Here is a 23,772-nt window from a genome sequence, read left to right as displayed (position 1 = left end):
CTCGCAGGTCTCCCACTAAGCTATCTCTCTCCCCTTTAATCTGTTCAAAATTCTGTCGCACGATTTATATTCCGCCAGTGTTGCTATGCTCATATTTGCCCTCTCCTCAGTTCACTTCATTGGCTCCCTATCTGTTTCCACATACAGTTCAAACTCCTCTTACTGACTTACAAGTGCATTCACTCTACAGCTCCCCAGTACCTCTCCACTCTTATCCTCCCCGGGAGGAGTATAGGGAGAGATAAACCTCTCTTATCTGTACCCTTCTCCTCCACTGCCAGACTCTGTTCCTTTTATCTTGCTGCATCATATTCCTGGAATAGGCTTCCTGAATCAGTACTTCAAGCTCCAGCTGTGGCCTTCTTCAAATCTAAGCTAAAAGCCCATCTTTTTGAGGCTGCTTTTACCTCCTATTCGCTAGAACTCATATCTGTTTTTTTTCATTCCCACCTTAAGTAATTCCCTTATCCCTTATTTGTCCTGTTTGTCTGGATTAGATTGTAAGCTCCGTTGAGCAGGGACTGTCTCTTACCTGTTCAGTATACAGCGCTGCATGTGTCTAGTAGCGTTATAGAAATAAGAAGTAGTATTTATAATAAAAGTTTGAAACGTTTGGCCATTTATTCGTACTGCATACACAAAAGTATCATGGTATAGAACTTTGATTTAATGAGTTAATCAGATTACAGCCTTCTTGCTGGACCACCGGTGTGATTGATACTGCAGTGACCAGTTTGAGTGTTATGCTGATGTTGGGATTCCTTGTGTCCTCAGATGTGGATGAACTCAATGACACCACAGGAATCTCCCATCCCGGGTGGCCTTGTGGTGATACATCAATCCTTGAACGACTGAGGAGTGCAGAAAACAGGGCGCAGGCTGCGGAAGCTAACCTGGCCATGGCCCTGGAGGATCTTCACAAGATGAGGTAGTTTAAGAAGTCTTTGCATGGATATTGATAGTTTTTTTTGAAACAGCCCTGATCTCAGAGTTGGGAATAGACTTGCATTGCTCCAACCTTTGCTTTCTTTTACTGTTGTGACTGACAACTTTCATGGACACAATATAAAAAAAAATGAAGGATGTATACTCGCCAGCGTCTTTATGGTTAGGGATATGAGAGGGTTTAACGGAGTGATTTAAAGGGGATGGGATTCTGAAATTGTGTTGTCTGTGAAGTTATCTTAAGCTCTTTTAAATTAGGGGCTCTGTTTACTAAGGCGTGTTAGCATTTTTTTTACGCGCCTACAATTAGTGTGCACGCTAATCGTGTAAGCATATATATGGATATTGTAGGCATGTACACAGTTAATGCGCGCTAAAAACATTAACGCGGCTTAGTAAACAAGGCCATAGGTCTGTTATAGCTGATCATTACAAGCATTAAAAAAAACATATTTCTCAACTATTCAAGGTGGAAAATCATAACCTCCAATGTTTCACATTTTGTCATCCACCTCTGTGGTGAATTGAGCTCCAGGAAGGCAACCAATGTGTACTTGCATTAAGTTGTTATTTTACTACTGACATATTTTAGCACAGGTCCTGTTTTTTATAGTGAGACCTGGTTACTAATAACTGGGTTACTAGTAAAATAACACATCTTAATAGTAGCCCATGTTGATATATTCCCTTCTACTAAGGTGCGCTGAAAAATGGTATTCGCTAGTGTAGGTGTGTGTTTTGGACACGCGCAGATCCATTTTTCTGCGCGCCTGTAAAAAAGGCCTTTGGGGGGGGGGGCAAATATGAACATGCGGCAAAATTTTGGGACTTAGACCTTCACCACCCATTCACTTAGCAGTAAGGTCTCGCGCGTTAACCAGGCGGTAATTGTCAGCGCATGCACAATGCTGATTTACCATCCAGTTAGTGCCGGAAAATAAAATATATTTTGCAGCATGCGTATTGGATGTGTGTAAAAAAATGAAATTACCGCCCAGACCATGCGGTAGCTGGGCAGTATTTCTGAATGGGCGTGTGTAGGCGCCTACACGGCTTAGTAAAAGGGCCCCTTAGTCTGCAAATTGGAACTTGGTTTTATTCTTTAAGAAGCGTTACCTGGAAAGCACCCCCTCCCCCAAACCAAGATTGAATAAATACTATTATAAAGAAATCACTCTTTTCACTTGTAAGGTAGGTTTTGCCTTTTTGCTGTACCTTTGCCCTAACAGACTGAAAAAATATTGAGATCCTGCTCTTCAGTTTTAGTGAATAGCATTGTATGTGGAAGTATTTATACATCAGACTCTAATCTGGAAAGATGATGTACCAGCGGCATTACTATTTTGATTTTTTGATCCCTTATTAAGAAACGAGTAACGTTAGCATGCTGAGGCTTTCTCCGTCAAAAGTCAGCAGAGGGCGCTGGAATGTGGCTTAACCTTCCTATGGTTGCACTGACTATTGCATTCTCCATTTTCTCTGGCCATGGTTCAGTAGACTTGTCTCAAGGGCATGTTTGACGTTGATTGCAGGCAGTTTGCGCAGGATTTTGTGCTGAATGCAGATGTCAGAACCAGCGTGGAACCTGCCAATGCCATAGTGGGCCTCGGTGAGGATGAAGATGGCACCTATTTCGGCTCATACGGGCATTATGGGATACATGAGGAGATGCTGAAGGTCAGAGCAACTGTACACACGTCCTGATGGGGCAGGGATGAGGAAACAGAAAAGAGCATAATTGATTGTTTCCCTGTAGGGCTGCATGTAAACAAGCACAAGACCAAGAACCTTTTCTGCTTCTGCTTTGATCACTGACCTGAGTTTAAACATTTGCAAATACATTATGAGAGTGATTTCAGTTTTAGAGTAGACATTATTGGGTTAGAAGTACTACGACTTGATTTTAAATATTAAATTAAGCTGCCTTGGGATATATAAGATCATACTAATATGTTTTATTAACGTTTCTCTTTCTTGTAGAAACTGTTATATTTCTTGCTTGTCAAATAGTGTAAATACTAACATGGGATTTTCATGTAGCCATAATATAGTAAGTGACAGCAAAAAAAGACCAGTAAACCCATCCAGCCCTCCCAGTTTAATACATAACATGATAATGTCTTGGAACACCATCTTTAGTTGCAGAGGTAATTTGTGGAGCAGCTTGAGAAGCCTGCTACCACAGTAAAGCTTCTTAGCAAACAAATCATTTACTTTATCAATTTAAAAGAAAATAAGAAAGGAAAGGGAGAAATCTCTCAGATTTGATAAACACAGAATTCTCTTTAATATTTCTGAAGAGATTGTAAAGTGGGTTCTGTCGTGGGTTTGTGAACCAGGGGTTGGAAGTGTGTGTTGATGATTCAGACCTGAGGAAGCCCTGAATTATCGAGAAACACTTCAGAAAGCTGATCAGGAACATCTGCAGGCTGCTTTTTTTTTCTTCCTTCAGCCAGCTAAAGTTAAATACAGGTTAATAAAGAAATAAAAATAAGAAGCAATGCCTTTTTATTGGGCTAAAGATATGGATTACCAGACTGCTTCTCATGTGTTTCTAAAAATAAGTTATTTCTTTGCAGGGCGTTGAGTTAGATTTTCATGGTCATGCTTGCTACTACTACTACTACTACTATTTAGCATTTCTATAGCGCTACAAGGCGTACGCAGCACTGCACAAACATAGAAGAAAGACAGTCCCTGCTCAAAGAGCTTACAATCTAGTAGACAAAAAATAAATAAAGTAAGCAAATCAAATCAATTAATGTGAACGGGAAGGAAGAGAGGAGGGTAGGTGGAGGCGAGTGGTTACAGGTGGTTACGAGTCAAAAGCAATGTTAAAGAGGTGGGCTTTCAGTCTAGATTTAAAGGTGGCCAAGGATGGGGCAAGACGTAGGGGCTCAGGAAGTTTATTCCAGGCGTAGGGTGCAGCGAGACAGAAGGCGCGAAGTCTGGAGTTGGCAGTAGTGGAGAAGGGAACAGATAAGAAGGATTTATCCATGGAGTGGAGTGCATGGGAAGGGGTGTAGGGAAGGACGAGTGTGGAGAGATACTGGGGAGCAGCAGAGTGAGTACATTTATAGATTAGTAGAAGAAGTTTGAACAGGATGCGAAAACGGATAGGGAGCCAGTGAAGGGTCTTGAGGAGAGGGGTAGTATGAGTAAAGCGACCCTGGCGGAAGATGAGACAGGCAGCAGAGTTTTGAACCAACTGGAGAGGGGAGAGGTGACTAAGTGGGAGGCCAGCAAGAAGCAGATTGCAGTAGTCTAAACGAGAGGTGACAAGGGTGTGGATGAGGGTTTTGGTAGAGTGCTCGGAAAGAAAGGGGCGGATTTTACGGATGTTGTAAAGAAAGAAACGACAGGTCTTGGCAATCTGCTGGATATGAGCAGAGAAGGAGAGAGAAGAGTCAAAGATGACCCCAAGGTTTCAAGCTGAGGAGACAGGGAGAATGAGAGAGCCATCAATAGAAATAGAAAACGGGGGGAGCGGGGAGGTGGGTTTGGGGGGGAAAATGAGAAGCTCGGTTTTGGTCATATTTAACCTATCATGGAACTGGTGTTTGCATTTTTAAACGGAGACTCTTTATTGGAAGTAGAGAGTTGCACAGGGACAGAAATTTTCACCTATCCCTGCCCATCCCCAATGGAATCTAACCCATACTCACCGGTACCTGCTAAGGTCCATTTTATCCCCACAATTAATCTTCTCTATACTCACCTGTACCTACAGGAATCAATGCTATTATTTACTTACTCTCAGCCCTCTGTTTCCTCCTAACCCCAACAGCCTCCTGTGGTTATGCTGTTGAACCAATAAGTGCTCCAAATCTCAGTCTGGCACTACAGCTGCCTCTGGGCATTCCAAGCCTCAGTCTGGAGTTGCCAGAGATTTTGACTACACTCCTATGGGAATCTCATAGCATCTTCTTCCCGTGGGATTCCCGCAGTCCTCATTCCCATGCAGCTCTCTAGTATGGAAGCCATGACAAACACACACAAATGTTAGGGGAAAATATATGGCTGATAGCTGCACTTATTATACTAAATGTCTGGCTGATAGCTGCACTTATTATTATTATTATTATTATTATACTAATAGCACTGAAAGAAGCAGTTGATCAGTGGAAAGCCTGTGAAAGGTGCCAGTGCATCCAGAGAAGACTGAATAGCAGAGATGATCATTTTGACTACAGAGGGGGTGTCAGCACGACATGGAGCTGTTCAGGTCCTACCCAGAGAGTTAGCTAAAGGCCTCTTGGAGATACGAAGGGGCACCGTGATTGGTGAAGATCCAGCCCAGGTCTTCTCTGATTAACATTAAGCCACTTAGAATTTAGTTGATTTCAGCAGATCCAGTCAGACAAGATTCCCTAAGATGGATTGGTGAAAATGTTAACATCTTCAACATACCACCTCCAATCCTCAAAATATCTCAAGGCCAGAAATAAGTTTGCCACTTTTCAGTTTGGATTGCTGCAGTTCTTGTGATCTGTCTTCATAAACACTTCCATACGTAATGCAAAAGCCATTGAATAGTAATTGAACCTCACGTTATACTTTTATTCAGTGCTTTTTTTGTAGAAAAAAAGGTGCTGGTACTCATGGGCGGGGTCACCACATATGGCCCTGCCCTATGATAGCCACACCCCTTATACAAGACATGGCACATATAAACAGACATCATTGAAAATATTATACTAGTATAGGAGAAAAAAAATAACGTGATTTTTTTTTCATTATAAATAATTTCTGTAAGCTGTTACAGCTCCAGTATACCCAGTGCAAAATAAGACAGCAGATGTAAATTCTCAAATTGGACATATTCCAAACACTAAAATGAAAATAAAATGATTTTTTTCTACCTTTGTTGTCTGGTGAATTTGTTTTCTATCCATATTGGTCCCAATCTCTGATTCTGTTGCTCTCTATCTGTTCTCTTAACTCCGTTTCCATAGCTTCCTTTCCGTTTATTTCTTTACATTTCTTGCCCTGCATCCATAAGTAAAAGCTGGGTCCTCCTCCGTGGAATTGACTGGAGGAGGTATAACGTGGATCCAGCTTTTGCCTATTTTCTCCATCCATGTGCAGTTTTTCTCCTCTCTTCCCTTTTCTCTCATCTCCATCCATGTGCATCTTCTTTTTTCTTTCGTCTCCTCCATCCATGTCCAACATTTCTGCTCTCTCTTCCCTCCCCTGTATCCATATCTACTATAATAAAACGCACCCTCAACGTTCTGAGGACACTGACGTCACTGCAGGCACTCACACACCGGTTCGTAACTTCATGGTGGTGAAGCCACAACACTCACCATGTCTGCATGCCCCGCCCTTGCGTCACACGTGATGACATCGAGGACGAGGCAAAACAACGCACGGGGAGCAGTAGGGAAACACGCTCAGCGTGTTTCCCTACTCCTCCCCTTCCAAAAAATACCTGCAGCTGACAACGTGCCCATCACCCTGCCCCCTTTTGCCCCATCGCACTGCCCCTTTCAACGTACCGCCCCGCACCCGGTAGCAAACTCTTCCCCTCATCACCTCCCCTCCCCCCTGTCACCTCCCCTCCCCTTACGCCAATATCCCTGGTGGTCTAGCGGTACCTGTTCGCAAGGCCAGGAACGAAGGAACCCCCGGTTTCCTGGCCCGGAGCGCTGCTGCTAGCTGCCCGGCAACATCGTGTCTGAGTCCGGCTCTCGGCGATTCAAAATGGCCACCGAGAGTTGAAGCTGCCTCGCGAGACTTCAACTCTCGGTGGCCATTTTGAAATGCCAAGAGCCGGAATCCCACACAATGCAGCAAGGTACCTACCAGCACCGCTACGGGCAGGAAAGAGGGGGTCTTTCTTTCATGCCCCAACTGAACAGGTACCTCTAGACCACCAGGGACACAACCGTAAGGGGAGGGGAAGGGAGTCCGGTGCCAGCTAGGGCCCGTTTCATCAAAGGCAGAAACGGGTCTTTTTTACTAGTAAAGCAATAATTCTCTCTCCCCTCTCCTCCATCCATGTCCAGCAATTCTCCTCTCTCCCCTGCCCTCCCATCCATGTGCATCTCCTTCCTCTCTTTGCTCCCCTCCATCCATGTCCAGCATTTCTCCTCTCTCCTGCCCTCCACTCCCATGTCCAGTGATTCTCCTCTATCCCCTGTCCTCCCCTGCCATCCATTTCCAGTGATTCTCCTCCCTCCCCTCTCATCCATGTCCAACATGTCTCCTCTTTCCCCTGCCCTCCCCTCCATCCATGTCCAGCATTTCTCCTCTCTCCCCTGCCCTCCCCTCCCATGTCCAGCGATTCTCCTCTATCCCTGTCCTCTCCTGCCATCCATTTCCAGTGATTCTCCTCCCTCCCATCCCATCCATGTCCAGTGATTCTCCTCTCCTCTCCTCTCTCTCCTCCTCTCCATGTCCAGCGATTTTCTTTTGCCCCCTGTCCTCCCCCTCCCTGATTCCACATTTTGATATAATTGTACTACTCAGCATTTTCTCCCTCTATAAAAGATACTTACACTGCGTAACCCTGGCAGCGCTATAGAAATGCTAAGTAGTAGTAGTAAATATTTGTAGGTAGGCACTGGAGGCTGGGAATGATTATACGAGAAAGTCATTACAATAGATTCCAATAAAAGCAGTGCTTTTTTTGTACCAGTACGGAAATTACATCAGAGGAGGGCGGGACGCGTTGAAAGGGAAGCGAAGCGAGCGACGAGGAGGCGAGCCTGCCTGCTGCCTTCACTGCCGGTTCGCCGCGACTTCGGGTAAACAAAAGTTTTGCAACGCTGGGAGCACGAACAGAAGGGAGTGGGCAGGTGAGCTGGACTGCACAAAAAAGGTGCCGGTACACCGTACCGACGCGTACCTGCACAAAAAAAGCACTGCTTTTATTGGAATCCATTGTAATGACTTTCTTGTATAATCATTCCCAGCCTCCAGTGCCTACCTACAAATATTTCCAGTGTAAGTATCTTTTATAGAGGGAGAAAATGCTGAGTGGTACAATTATTTCAAAATGTGGAATCACAGTTCTGTTTCAGTGAAAACAGGGACCATTAGAGCTCAGATTTGAAAAATGAAAAATATAGCTGTTTTTCAGATGTGGTGCTTAGTTTGGTTTTTTTTAATACTTTCAGAAATTAAATCAAGAATATTCTTGATACAGGAAAGGTACAGAAAAGATTGGTAATATTAACATCATATTACTCAATATAAAACAGGAAATATATAATCTATCCGATTTCTAGTCCACAATTGAGGAGAATAAGGTACAATTCTAGGAAATATAAGTTTCACTTACTAAAGTTAAGCAAATTGAAGAGAGACTCAGACTATATTATTAATTACGGAGTAGACGATATTACTACTGGTTGCATAATTGGAGTTACAACAGTCTTCGAATCTAAGAAAGAGGTCAAATGCATAGGATCATAAAAAAACATATTTTACCGAATTTACTTTCAATACACATCTGCAAGGAAAATTCAACCAAAACAAACCACCCATTTGTAAAACCAGAGGGCGGAGCTTAAGAAAAGTTGACGCCGCTTTTGGGTTACTCTAGCAATATCTGGAAACACTCTAATCTTATAGTTCATAAAGAGTTCTTCCCTATGCCTGAAAAATTGCTTTAATATCCACTCTCGGTCAGGTTGTAACACAAAAGTTACTATTAATGTTGCTGGTTTAGAGCCCAATTCATCCTCTTCAATCAATTGTGTAAGGTTTAAGACATCAAAAGAAATATCAACTCCTTCTGCAATAGGTTGATTCATAGTTTTCTTTTTATATGGTGACAAATAGTATATCTTAGAGACCGATGGATAAGCTTGTTCAGGAATCTTTAAAATATCCGTTAGATATTTTTTAAAGGTGATAAGAGGAGCAATAGAAGACATTTTAGGAAAGTTTATCAAGCGTAAAGTTTTAGCTCTCTGTTGGTTTTCCAGATTTTCAATCTTATATTGTAAGAACTTATTTTCTTTAATCAAGTTCACATGAGTTTGTTCAAGGTTGCCTATATTACTGGTGTTAGTTTCAATATTTTTTTTCAATTGTTATTACTTTTGTTTCCAACATAGAGATTTTTTCTAAGGGAATCTTAGGTGGTGCTTAGTTTCTTGAAAATACTGCCTTCCTGTGGTACAACCAAATGCTGCAGGTAAATTTATCTGTGCCTTTTGAATTTTGGTTTCTACCATTTCAGCACCTGGACTTTCCGCAGTTCTGGTGCTGAACTACAAGTTCGCCTTTGCTTTGTCTGCTTTCACCTGCATCCTTCTCTCTGCTCATTAGTGAGGATGGTGCAGTGCTTGTGATTTGAACGTTGGATCATTTACTGCACTTAGCTCTGACATTTTTCTGGTTTCCAGATCGTTTTAGTTCTTGTTCCATTGCAGTGTGCCAAGAAGAATATTATTGCACAATGGCTTGTGGTTTTTAGCTAATTTTAACAATATTTTATTAGCAGGCGTACTGAGCAAAGAGAATGAAACTTTGTTGTGGTTCAGGTTTAGCTTAGGAATATCTGTAAGAGAGGCTTCTTTGTCCTAGCCAGACCAGTCCACATGTATGTATTTAAGCCCTCCTACCAGCACCTGGAGACAGAAAACAACTGGTATATTGACATTGCTTTATTCAAGGGTTCGTGCAGACCTCGGCTCACTAGTATTTTCTGTTTCCAGCAGGTAGTAGGATCGCCTACCCATGCAGCAATGATTAAGGCTGGTTAGGCCTGCTGTAGAGAGGTGATGGCCTCTCTTCTTGCAGCGGATTGCAGGTCAGATAAGGGACTTTTACGACCAGCCTACTGGTTCTTGCGCTTCAAAAGTAATAACTCCCTTTTCCCTACGTTGGGCATGTTTTGTTTACATATGTAGGTAGCATGTTTTTTGAGGTTTTAGTATTTTGATTTGGTATTGATATTAGTTTTTGATTGTGTTAGGAACACTTGTAACTCTTTGGAGTTTTTGGTGCTCAAGTATTGGCACCAGCAGCCTGTGTCCTGCCTGCATGGATGTTCAGCTGGGGCCATGGAGGAGAAAAATGCAGATGGCAGTATGAGGGGAGATAGAAATGGAGATTCTTCTCCTGCACTGCTTATTTAGGCAATTTCTGTGAGTGGAGGCCCCTCGGTAGGAGGGAGTCTTAGAGGGAACAGTTGCCATTATGCTATTACATGGTTCTCCAGGTGATCAGGTGTTCTATTCAGCCTACTGGAACTGGAGAGCAGAGTGATTTATTTTTTTTCCTGCAGGCAAAGGACCTGTGGGCCTTGTGGAAGGATCCATGGCCTCAACAGAGGGATATGTCTCCTTTTTTTCATCAGAATTTGTTTTGTTGCTGCTTCATCAAGTGATTAATGAAATGATGTCTTCAGAGAAGGAAGCTCTGATGGCGAGGAGAGGGATGGGGAATCTCTGTCCTTTGCAGAGAGGGATCTGTTGGTCCTGGTGATCATGTGCAGGATCATAATTCCCCACAGAAGGGGGCATGACCCTAAAAGATAAACAGGTTTGGAAATTAGAATCCTTGCTCAACTGCTTAAGTCTCTGGGTTGGTCTTTTGCAGTGGTTCTGTAGCCAGGGCATACCTGTGCTAGATACAACAGACTGCAGAGGGACTGGTGGAAGACCTTGGTTAATGTTTTGAACAGGCATGGTGTTTTCAGCAGATTCCTTATATGATCTCCTCAAAGTGCTGGGCAAACAGAGAACATGACCATAGTCAGTGGATTCAACATCCAAGGCACAGTTGAATGAGTTACCCTACAAATGGAACCTTTTTCGTTATGACCTCAAAAAAAAAAAAAAAAACTGGTCAAGGACCCAGGTGAATCTGACTTCCAGATTTCCAGAAGGTAAGCCTCTGAGCTCCTTTGTCATTCCCAGCAAGGACTAGATGCAAGGAATTTAGGAGATGTTGCCTAGTTAGAGCCAGTCCTTTCACAGATGTATAAGGGAAAGCAGAGAAGATACTATGGGGGCGTAGAGGGGAACAGAGAGTGATGGCAATGGTTGTACTACCTGCAGCCTACAATGAGGTTTTGGAGACTCACATGACAGAGGTTTGTATAACTAGTTGCCTGTCTACCTTTTATCAGGAGTGGGCCAAAATTATATTAACACTAGTAAAAAAAGGCCCGTTTCTTAACGCAAGGAAACGGGCGCTAGCAAGGCAATCCCCCACCCTCCCTCGCTGTGTCGCTCTGTCCCCTCCGAGTTCCAGACCCCCCTCCCTCCCAGTTCAAGGCCTCCCACTCATCCAGTTCAAGGCCCCCTTATGCCCCTCCCACCGAGTTCCAGACTCCGCCCTCCCTCCGTATTCAACACCCCCCCTCCGCGTTACGGACCCCTGGATCCCCCTTCCGCGACCCTGTAGACCCCCCTTCTCGCCGAAAACCATCCCCCGCCGCCGTCGAATACCTGTGCTGATGGAGGACCTCAACCCCCATCAGCCGAAGTTCTGTTCTCGTCTGTCCTGGCATTGCTTCCTGAATGATCTTCTGTTCAAGTTTCTGTGCGTACGTCAGACGCACGCAGAGGAACTTGAGCAGAAGAGCATTCAGGAAGCAACGCCGCGAAGGCCAGAACAGGACTTCGGCTGTCGGGGGTTGGGGTCCCCCATCAGCACAGGTACTCGACGGCGACGGGGGACGGTTTTTGGCGGGAGGGGGGTCGACAGGGTCGCGGAAGGGGGGTCCAAGGGGCCGTAACGTGGAGGGGGGTGTTGAATTCGGAGGGAGGGCGGAGTGTGGAGCTCGGTGAGAGGGGTGTGAGGGGACATGGGGTGTTGATGATCTTCGGGTGGGGGGGGGGGGTTGGTGATGCTCCGAGGGGGAGGGTCTGTGTTGCCCCGCTCCCTGTCACTTGGCCCGAAGTGGCAGGGAGCGGCGCACTGACAGCTGTTTCCCAGGCCTTGGAATCCCTTTGCCTTGGAATCAGCTCCCTTTGCCTAGGAATCAGCTGTCAGTGATGTCACTGACATCAGTGCGTTCTAAGCTGCCTAGCAGACCACCTCCGAGGGAGCATCGGTCCCAGGCACATTAGAACGTTGGAGGTGAGAATTATTATATAAGATAGTATATGATGGCAGATAAAGACCTAAAAGGTCCATTCAGTCTGTCCTGGCCACTCTCATTATCAATTCATGATTAAACCAGCAATGAATGTAATATAAAATACTTGATCATTGATTCTTTCTTTAGGATTTCTGGGACATAGACCATAGAAGTCCACTGTTCTTAGGTTCCTACTGCTGGTGTTGCTGTCAAAGCCCACTCCAGCCTATCAGAATTTATCTTGTCATTTGCGGGACACATACTAGAAGTCTGCCCGGCACTCTCCTCATATTCCAATTACTGGAGTTTCCATCTAAGCCCTCTGCAGCCCATTCTAAATCGGATAGCCATATACGTGACATAGACCGTACATGTCTGTCCGCACCGGCCTTAGTTCTTCACAGCCGGAGTCGCCATCTAAGCACCACTTGACACATCGCACATTGCAGCCATGTAAGTGATTTTTTTTTTCAATACCATTCATTTTCTAATTAGGGATCCTCTGTGTTCATCCCACGGAATTTTGTCACTATTTTTGACTCCACCACCTCCCTCGGGAGGGCATTCGAGGCATCATCCACCCTGTCTGTGAAGAATTTCCTGATATTCCTCTCTGTGAAAAGAACTTCCTGGATGTTACTCCTGCAACCTTAATTCATGTCCTCTAGTTTTAATGTTTTCCCTTCTCTGGAAAAGATTTGTTTCAAGTATTTAAGTGTCTGTATCATATCTTCCCTGTCCGTCCTTCATATCTTCCCTGTCCTTCCTAGGGTATACATATTCAGGTCATAAGAACATAAGTGTTGCCATACTAGGACAGAATGAAGGTCCATCAAGTCCAGTATCCTGTTTCCAAGTGCAGCCAATCCAGGTTTACAAGTACTTGGTAAGATCCCAAAACAGTAAAATAGATTTTATGCTGCTTATCCTAGAAATAAATAAGCATTCTCTTCTCATACATTTTTTGGTGCAAGCCCCATACCACACCTTCCTCTGGACTGCTGACACTATCGCCCCAATGTCTCTCTCCCTGTCTGTGCATATCAGCCTCTCACCTCCTAACACATATGGCTCCCTTGGATTTCTACTCCCTAAGTGCATCACTCTGCACTTCTTTGCATTGAATTTTAATTGCCAAATATTAGACCATTCTTGTAACTTTTGCAGATCCTTGTTCATGTTTTCCAGGCCCTCCGGGGTGTCCACTCTGTTACAAATCTTGGTATCATCTGCAAAAAGGCAAACCTTACCTTCTAATGCTTCAGCAGTGTCCCTCACACCCAGCACCGATCCTTGCGCTCCACTACTCACCTTTCCTTCCTGTGAGTGAATTCCATTAACTACCACCCTCTGGCATCTGTCTGTCAACCAGTTTCTAATCCAGTTCACCACTTTGGGTCCTAACTTCAGCCTGTCAAGTTTATTCAAGAGCATCCTATGAGGGACTGTGTCACATGCTTTGCTGAAATCTACGTCTAGTGTACGTCCTTGATCCAGTTCGCTAGTCACCCAATCAAGGAGTTCAATCAGATTCATTTGGCATGCTTTACCTTTGGTTAAAACCATGTTGCCTTGGATCTTGTAAGCCTTTGGATTTGAGGAAATTTACTATCCTTTCCTTCAGCAACGCTTCCAGTACTTCTCTAATAACTGAAGTGAGACTTACCAGTTGAGAGCCATTTAGAGAGTGGAATTTGAAAGTAAAATTGCTTGTGACAGTTGGGGGCTCATTTTCAAAGCTCTTAGACTTGCAAAGTTACACAGTAACCTATGGAACTTTGTAAGTCTAAGTGCTCTGAAAATACGCCTCTATGGAACTTTGTAAGTCTAAGTGCTTTGAAAATACGCCTGTTAAAACCATTAAGAACCTGCACATGGAGTAGCTAACTATGAGGTGTTGAGGGTGGATGTCCTGCAACATAGCTGCAGTAGAGATGGTGAAGTTGAGGATTTATATGGATTAACAGAATGCGTTTGTGTTGAAATCTAGCAGTGTTCTACACTCTGATCGGCCATTCCTTGTTTATTTTTTAAGCAGTAGAGCTTTCTCACCCCTATTTATGTGTCTGAGATGATTTACTAGCTGGCTTATGGCTGCTGTTTCTATGCATCATTTGTTGTTAGACTGCTTCTGGAAAGGAATCAGGATAATAAATCAGTCATTAGGTGTTTGAGTGGTTTGCATGAAAGGGAAAATACAAAAATGAAAATTGAACAAAAAAGTACAGCTGAAGTCACAGATGAACAACTGCTTGTTTGAAAGATCTTGCGTCTGTCATTTTAATATATTACCACTTCAGGGGTTCATGCTTCAGATCCCAAACTTCATTTAGGTTGTATTAGCTTTAATTACCATTGGAGGTCATGCAGAGAGATGATGGAGGGAAAAATACAATTGAAGCAGGCAGTGAAAGTTTTAGAAAAATAAACCTTTTCTGGAGCATTTTTGCTCTGTGGAATGTATGTCGATACACAGCCATCTCTCTTTTATAACTAATCAGCAGTTTACATCTATTTTTCTGTACAACTGCCAATTCTAAATTAGCAGACATTGTTTTAGAGGACATTGGAAAAAGGACCTTGCGGTTGTCATTTGCTGATTTCAATTCTTGCTTTGTTTTCATGGTGGTAAAGTCCTTTAAGAACATAAGAACAGCCATATAGGGTCAGACCAATGGTTCATCTAGCCCAGTATCCTGCTTTCAACAGTGGCCAATCCAGGTCACACGTAACTGGCAGAAACCTATATAGTGGCAATTCTCTAAGAAAGTGCTGTCCTTCATAAATTCTCATGCTTTATGTTATTAATTTTTTATTTATAGTACATTTCTACCCCACATTTTCCCACACATGCAGGCACAATGTGGCTTACATAGGATTAATTAAAATAACAATACAATACAGTAAGAGTTATGTGAAGAGACAATAAGCATGGAAAGGGCATATCAGAACCAGGGATAAGCAAGTGGAATCATTATTCGGTAAGGCTATGGGGGGAGTAGGTTAATCCAAATAGGTGAGTTTTCAGCAGCTTCTTGAAGAGTTGGTGATCTATTTGCATTTTTAAGTATTTCGGCAAAACATTCCAATTCTTAGCACTGGAGTAATGGAAAGACGAAGAGAAGACCGAAGAGGAGTTTCCATCTAGTAAGTGTAGGTTTTTTTTTTTTTTTAAGAACAGTTTTCTTCTCTAGTACAGTGTTTTCCTCTGTCTTTTTTTTTTTCTTGTACATTTATATATAGTGGAACTGATGATAGAAAATGGCACTATTAAAACACTTTTTTGTGATTTTGGTGCAGCTTTGAATTTTGAGGTTCCTTTTTTCTTAGTAAAAGTAATTCTTCTGTGTCTCTTCTCTATAATAGGCTAACTTAAGAGTGGATGAGTGACCTAATTTTTTTGTTGATTATTTATTTGTGACCCCCCCCTCCCCCCCCGCCAACTACCAAGAACAGAAAAGGAAGCAAGAGTAAGCAAAGAATGAGTTCCAGATAGGTTTTGCTGAAAAAAAAACAGAAAATGTCCTTTCTGGGCCTACCCCTGAACCTCTTCTCTGCTGCTTTATTTTATTTTATTTTTTTTCTACCATAGAAGTCTCTCTCTCTCTGTCTCCTGCAAAATTAAATTTATGGTTTGATGAAAAACTAAATGACGTTTGCTTTATAACAGTTGACATAGAGACTTAATGAAATGTTTAAAAAATGGAACCTCTGCACTCCGACGAACAAACACAAGTTTTTAACAGTTCTGGCATATTGGGAGTTCCATTCTTCAGAGGCACCACCGTTGGTTTTTTTTTTATTATTTTTTGTTTTTGGAGGTTACTTTATAGTTTGGGAACCTTAAATAAGGATGTTGGCGGATCATTGTTGTTCAGTATGACGACATGGAAAGCCAAGAGGCATGGGGATCCAAGATGGCCGCCAATACACAGTGAATGTGAGGAGCTCCCGTTTGTTTGCTAAATATTATGGCGAAAAGACGAGGTAGGGCGGTTGCCCGTGCTCCACAACCACCGCCCTTAATACCTTCAGGTCCAATGGACCGGTTCGTGAGCACCCTGGGACAGACTCAGAGGATCGATGGCGGACCCCTAGAAGGCCTTGATGTACTGCAGGGATTATCGGCGTCCTCGGGGCATGATATCACTCTGAGCCCCGATCCACGAACTCCGCAACCGCAAATGGCTAGTTCTCCTATCACGGGTTTGACGGAAATTCCACCAAAGAGTGGTATACCCTCGATGGAAGGCACATTACAACCTGGGGAGGACTCCGAGAGACGATTTCGGTCACTCGAGGCAAATAATGTTGACGGACTACCTGCGGGGCAAAGTACGGAGCATATGAAGGTTCCAGAACAAGCAAGTATTTTTTCTTTAACTGGGCTGCAGAAGCCGGTAGAAGTTACTCTAGATTCCCTATGGGATTTGATTTCCCAATTTATGTTATCTGTGAATCAGAAAACTAATTCCATATCTCAAAATGTTGTTGAAATTGAACAAAAGATGGTAAAACAGAACTGGAAATAAAACTTTTGAATGACAAAAGGAAACTTATAGAAAAAAATGTTATGGATATGGGAAATATACAAGCAGCAATGCTGAAAGATATCTCTAACCTAAGAAGGAAGACTGAAACCTATGACAATTTTATGAGAAACAATAATTTGAGATTTATAAACTTTCCAAGAATTAAATTAGTGAAACCAACAGATATGTTAAAGAGATATCTATGTGAAATATTGGAAATTCCAGAGGTAAACCTACCACCTTTTAGCCAGGTGTATTATGTTCCACAGAAAGAATCATCTCAACAGGGGAAAAAAGAGTCTTTGAATTTGACTGCTTTTCTGGAGACCTCCGAAACTGAACAAGCGGAAGCAGCCACTTTAGTGGCTACTTTAACATTGATTCCTGATAAGCAATGGCTTTTACGATTATTCTTTAAGCACCGGGATAAACTATTCCTTGACCAAAGAATGTCTATTTCTTGATGTTTCGAAAGAGACCCAGAAAAGATGTAAACAATTTTTGTTGTTTAAACTCGCTATCTTGCAACTTGGAGGAGTATTTTTCTTGAGGTTCCCTTGTAAGTGCATTATTCGTTTGAACTCATTTAAATATGTCTTCATGGACCCTTCACAATTGTCATTTTTTATTGCTGCAAGAAGAACTGAAGGAGTTTAATTTAATGTTTATCTCTGTCCATATCTGTGTTTGACTAAATTTGATTTTGTCTTTTCCTTAAAATTCCTGCTATCAACATCTTGGATCCAATTGAATTATTAATCCAAAGTGAGGTTGGGTTTTTTGGAAATAGGGCTTTTTCTCTCAGCCTTTTATCTAGAGGAACAGATGATTAGAATGGGATTCCTAATATGCCAACATTGTTAAAAGCTTATGTTTGTTGATTGGAGCACTGAAGTTCCATTTATTTAAATTTCATTATACTGAAGCTTCCATGCTAACTCTTTTACCCCCCCCCCCCTTGTTTACAAGCCATGCTAGCGGCTGCCAGTGTGGTAATGCTGACACAGCCCATTCACTTTGAATGGGCTGTGTCAGCATTGCTGCATGTCTTTGTAAACAGGGGGAGGGGGTTATTTAGCAAACTTCATTCAAATATTATTATTGAGAATTCCGGAAGTTTGCCACTCCGTATAAACTAGTTGATGCAAAACTAGCCATCATAAGGAGACATCCTGTCCAAATTAAACATGTTCCTAGAACATCTCTTGTAAATCTTGTTATACTTATTATTTATTTATTTATTTATTTATTTATTTATTGCATTTGTATCCCACATTTTCCCACCTATTTGCAGGCTCAATGTGGCTTACATAGTTTTGTTATGACATTATCATTTCAGGATATCCGATACAATTAGTAATTTGCAGGGATTAAGTAAGGGTAGAAAGAAGGAGGTGAATCTGGTACGTGTAGAAGGTGGACTTTCATAACTGGGTGGGTTGGTGATGTGGATTATTGAGGCTATATGTTCTCTTTGTAGGCCTTGTTGAAGAAATATGTCTTCAGAGATTTGCGAAAGTTAGTTATTTCGTCGATTGTTTTCAGGTCTGTAGGTAATGCATTCCATAACTGCGTGCTCATGTATACTTGTTTTTGTAGGTATTTTTTTTGTGTGTTAGTTAATTTGTAAGTTCTGTAAAAATGTCTAAGCTGATACTTGTATTATAAAATTTTGTTGTGGCTTTTGAAATGGTTTTTAAGGCTGACTAAAAAGGTGAGACCATGAACGGTCCCAACTTTATTTTACAAATTTATATTCCATATTATCTTAAGTCTAAGGTTACAACACAGCATTGTATAATTTATATAATAATACAATATCAACATATAAAACGTGATACAAATGGATCTATTTATTTGAAGAATCAGCCCATGATAGCACAGTATCTGTTGATAACTGGCTCATGATTTTCTTTCCAGGACAAAGTACGCACAGAAAGTTACCGGGACTTCATGTATCAAAACTCGCATCTCTTCAAGGACAAGGTAGAGTGGAAAAGGTTAAGACTGTTATGTTTAGCAGAATGCAGCTTGCATTGTGCAGCAGGAGCTGTTACTGGCTAGATTCCTGCAGCCCTGCCAGCCAAATGCTGCTCTGACAGGCCGTGATTTAAAGAGCTTGGGCTTTATTACATTCCAGCTGCTGGAGGATGTGGCATGCTGATAACAGAAATACTGATCAGTGTTTTCTTTGTTCTGTATACTCTTTCCTCTAGTGTGCATGAATTATGATGACATGGTGAAGTTAGGTTTTTTTTCTTCATGGTTTTCTTTTAATAAAGAAGAAAATGTAAGGGACATGATTTACAGCAGTTCAAGTGAATTTTCAGCTGCTGTGTAAGTCCATTAGTCAAAGGCACAGAATAATCCTAGATGCTAGAATTAGCTGGCAGCTGGTTGTCTGGCAGTCTGCAAGTAAAGTAATACATGTAAGTCCTAGCAGAAATGCAGCTACTCATCTAGTTGGGTCTGTCTAGGAAGCTCTGCAACTGGTCTGTCTGGCAGGTTACATGCAAGGTTTAGCAGAAATGCAGCTACTTATCTAGTTGGGTCTGTCTAGGAAGCTCTGCAACTGGTCTGTCTGGCAGGTTACATATGCAAGTCCTAGCAGAAAAGCAACTGCTCATCTAGTTGGGTCTTTCTGGGAGGCTGTGCAGCTGGTTGGTCTGACAGGTTACATGCAAGTTTTAGCAGAAATACAGCTGCTCATCTAGTAGGTATGTGTGGGAGACTGTTCACAGGAGCTTGGAGGCTGATCATTCTGGTAGTTATTTAAGTTATTGCATAGTTTTTTGATAGTTATTAGAACAGGGTGTGAACTAAGTGGCAGATCTTGCATACAGATACAAACTCTCTGATTTTGCCTGTCAGAGTTTGTCTCGGGGCACTTTCTAAAGAAGGTAAATTCTTCAAGGTCAGATTGAGTGGTGTAGAACAAATAGAAGTGAATCAATTTTTTTTTACTCATTCCAAAAGTACAAAGACTAGGGGACACTTGAAGTTAAATGGAAATACTTTTAAAACAAATAGAAGGAAATATTTTTTCATTCAACGAATAGTTAAGCTGTGCAACTCTGTGCCAGAGGATGTAGTAACAGAGGTTAGTATATCAGATTTGGACAAATTCCTGGAGGAAAGGTGCATGGTCTGCTATTGAGACAGACACAGGGAAGCTACTGCTTGCCCTGAGATTGGTAGCATGGAATGGTGCCACTATTTGGGTTTCTGCCAGATACTTGTTGACCTAGTTTGGCCACTGTTGGAAACAGAATACTTGCCTAGATGGACCATTGATCTGACCCAGTATGGCTATTTTTATGTTCTTATGTAAGCTTTGCTCCTCATATTGTTAGTAAAGCTTTGGTTGTTTCTTAGAATGACATTGCAGATGATGGTAAAAAAAGAACAGTAGACTCTTACACTCTCTATGGGTATATAAGAATTACCTTACTGGGTCAGACTAAAGGTCCATCTTGCCCAGCATTCAGTTTCCAATGGTAGCCAGTTCAGGTCGCAAGTACCTGGCAAGATGCCAAAACATAGGTAGATTCCATGCTGCTTACCGGGGGGGGGGGGGGGGGGGGGTGTTACTTTTCTAGAAAATCTTTTTTCCATGGGTAAAACAGGGTTTATCTTTGGAAAAACATTACAAACTTACCCCCAGAGTGTAGAGCAGGCACAGAGCACTGAACATACTGCTAGAGGATCATTTGTCCGGATCTGTCTGTGGTCTTGCTATGATTTGAACACTTCTTGTGACCTTGATGTTCCTTATTTCCTTTTCAGGTCATTAATTTTGTTAATGCAATTGGACAAAGGGAGTCTTTTTTTTTTTTTTTTTTTTTAATGAGTTATGCCATACCTCCTGTCGTGTGCAGTTCATGCTGGAAATATGCAGTCTCATGTCACCTAGGTACACAGAGTTACAGGATTATTTTCATTACAATTCACACTTAGCTTCTGATGGTGATTCGTTACACTGAACCTTTTTCTGTGTATGAACAAAAAAGGCTAAGAACCAAGAATCATATATGAAACCCTCCCAGTGGTGGTCATGGAGAAGAAAACTGTGTCTGAATTCAAGAAAGTTTGGGATATGATCTCTAAGGGAGTGATAGGGATAGTAGATGGCATGGATGGACAGATTGTGAATAGACCATATGGTCTTTATCTGCCTACATTTTTCTATATTTTTTTTTCTGTGACCCAGTGACCTGACCGAAGTAGTCTTCAGCTGTGTTCCTTTTGCCTTTTCTTTAACTTTATTTTTTACCATCTTTAACCCTTTAGTGTCCAATATTCCCGTAATAAGCCATATGGGAACAGATTGATGGGAACATTGGACACTAAAGGGTTAAACTAAAGTTTGTGGTCTAGTAAAGTGGCAAAGATTAAAGGCCTTCATACCAGTTTAGTCCATGATTTTTTTGAGAGAGTGGCTGTTTGTCAGAGCTGGCGTTTATTGGTGATAACGTGTCTGGCTGGAAAGAGGCGTCATGTTTGCACACTTGTCCACACCTGCAGTGAGATTCTGAGGTAGTTCCCCTTCTGTTTACTGTGCATCCCTTCCAGTTTACTTTAGAACATTCCAGCTATGCTCAGCTGATGCAGTAAAAGTACATCGATGGATGTTTAAAAAGTCATAATTGATGATCAGTTTCATTGCACACCATAACCATAAGAAGTTAATTAAGGAATTGATTCTTCTGGATAGTTTTGAGGTCTCACTGCATATCATCCTGTGTCTCAAATGAACATGAAATGCACATCAGACCTTCACAACCATATTCATCACAGCATGTTTTTATGCATTCGTGTGCTTCTCCTTTCAGCGGGTTAGTTACAAATGCTAGTTAAAAGCAGAGGTTCCAGAAGACCTGCATTTTAAATTGTGACTGCTTTTGTGTGGATATCACAGTTTGGAAGTTGAATGTGGACTCTGAAACTGTTACAGACCAGTCAGATTGTCCTCATTGGGTGAAGGTTTAGCCATTCCTGAGTTAAGAGCACACATTGAATGATCACTATAGTGGTGAGATTCTGTAGGTTTTAAAGACGTTTTGTTTAGTTTGCATTACTTACATTTTGTAAGACAAAGGAAGAGCAAAATGTGATTCTTTCGTTGTTCTAGGTAGTGCTGGATGTTGGCTGCGGGACGGGCATACTTTCAATGTTTGCTGCGAAAGCCGGTGCAAAGAAGGTCATTGGCGTTGACCAGTCTGAAATCATCTACCAGGCCATGGACATTGTTAGGTGAGTGACATTTTTAAAAATGTTTATGTTGAGTGGAAATGGGCACAGCCTGTAGTGTTGTGAATTCATCAGTTTTTGCTTATGAAGAGATGTCCTCTGCTCAGGCTGTAAACATGATAAAGAAACAACCTTAAATGTCAGGTCACACAGGTGGACCGAATAGTAGAGAGGTCAGTTTTCAAGGGGAGTTACCTGGATAACTTCAGTTGACTGGGTCCATGCAAATTTTCAGTGTCACGTACCCGGATAATACTGTTGAAAACTGGGCAGACTGCTTTGGCTTTATCTGGCTATTGCTGGGAGTTAATCGGGTACTGTCGGTGTTCAATGGCAGAACTCAGATAGCTATGTGGTTAACCTGGGACAGCAAAAAAAGGTTGCCCTGAGTTAACTGGGTAGCTATCTGTGAAGTGCTGCTGAATACCGCTAGTACTTGGGTAACTGCTGATGAATACTGCTAGTCATGTAAACTTCCATTGCCCAAGGTACAAAATAAGTACCTATATATAATATGTAAACCACTTTGATTGTAACTACAGAAAGGTGATATATCAAATCCTATCCTCATGCTGCTCATCCCAGAAGTAAATAGTGGATTTTCCCAAGTCCATCTTGATAATGGCTTATGGACTTTTCTTGTAGGAACTTGTCCAAACCGTTCTTAAACCCTGCTAAGTTAACTAATTTTACCACATTCTCTGGCAATGAATTCCAGAGTTTGTTGTTAAGAAATATTTTCTTCGATTCGTTCTAAATTTGCTATTACTTAGAGGCATATTTTCAAAGCACTTAGCCTTTCAAAGTTCCATAGAAACCTATGGAACTTTGGAAAGCTAAATGCTTTGAAAATATGCCTCTTTGTTTCATTGCATGTCCCCTCTACTACTATATTTGGAAAGAGTAAACATGTGATTCACGTCTACCCATTCCACTCCACTTAGTATTTTATATCATATCTCCCCTCAGTCTTGTCTCCAAACTGAAGAGCTCTAGCCTCTTTAGCCTTTCTTCAGAGGAAAGTTGTCCCATCCCCTTTATCATTTTCATCACCCTTCTCTGTACCTTTTCTAATTCTAATACACATGTTTTCAGATGCGGCAACCAGAATTGCACACAGTATTTGAAGTGGGGTCGCATCATGGAGTGATAAAAAGGCATTATAATATTATCAGTCTTTTTCTCCATTCCTTTCTTAATTCGTAACATTCCATTTGCTTTCTGAGCTGCCGCTGCACACAGAGCAGAGGGTTTCAACGTATCCTCAGCGATGACACCAAGATCCTTTTTCTGGATGGTAACTCCTAATGTGGAACTTTGCATTGCGTAACTATAGTTTGGGTTCCTCTTCTCTACATGCATCACTTTGCACTATACATGAAACATAATCTATCATTGGGATGCCCAGTTTACCAGTCTTGTAAGATCCTCTTGCAATAAATTCACTATCCTCTTGTGATTTAACATCTAAACAACTTTGTGTCATCAGCAAATTTAATCACCGCACTCATTATTCCCGTTTCCAGATCATTTATAAATATATTAAAAAGCACCAGTCCCAGCACAGACCCCTGGGGAATACTACTGTTTACAAAATATATGAAGGAGCAGAGTCACAATATTAACTTTAAACACAAACTCCACTAAAGTATAAAGGCGATACTAAATGGTAAAAAACCCTTTATATGTAAATAAATATTAACTATTTACCCTTCTCCATTCAGAATTTTGACCACTCACTCCCATTCGTTTTTTTAACCAGTTCTTAATCCATAATAGGACACTGCCTCCTATCCCATAACTTTTTAATTCATAAGGAGTCATTCATGAGGTACTTTGTCAGATGCCTTCCGAAAATCAAAATACACAATTTGCACCAACTCACCTTTATCCACATGTTTAGTCATCCCTTTAAAGAAATAACAGATTGGTGAGACAAGATTTCCCTTGACTAAATCCATGTTGGCTTTATCTCATTAATCCATGCTTATGTATATA

The 23,772-nt window shown here is 41.8% G+C and overlaps 1 protein-coding gene across 1 annotated transcript in view; it reads left to right on the top strand.

Moving 5' to 3' along the window:
• Nucleotides 1-23,772, top strand: part of PRMT3 (protein arginine methyltransferase 3) — a 225,625-nt gene that overhangs the window by 21,344 nt on the left and 180,509 nt on the right. The window contains exons 6-9 of the mRNA XM_030200711.1: nt 775-928; nt 2,478-2,622; nt 18,445-18,510; nt 21,656-21,777. Of these exons, the coding sequence (XP_030056571.1) occupies nt 775-928; nt 2,478-2,622; nt 18,445-18,510; nt 21,656-21,777 (487 nt within the window). The remainder of the gene's footprint in view (nt 1-774; nt 929-2,477; nt 2,623-18,444; nt 18,511-21,655; nt 21,778-23,772) is intronic.

Source organism: Microcaecilia unicolor, chromosome 4 (assembly GCF_901765095.1).
Source record: "Microcaecilia unicolor chromosome 4, aMicUni1.1, whole genome shotgun sequence".
NCBI lineage: Eukaryota > Metazoa > Chordata > Amphibia > Gymnophiona > Siphonopidae > Microcaecilia > Microcaecilia unicolor.
Note: the sequence above shows the minus strand (reverse complement) of the source record. Positions and strands in the feature narration are given on the sequence as shown.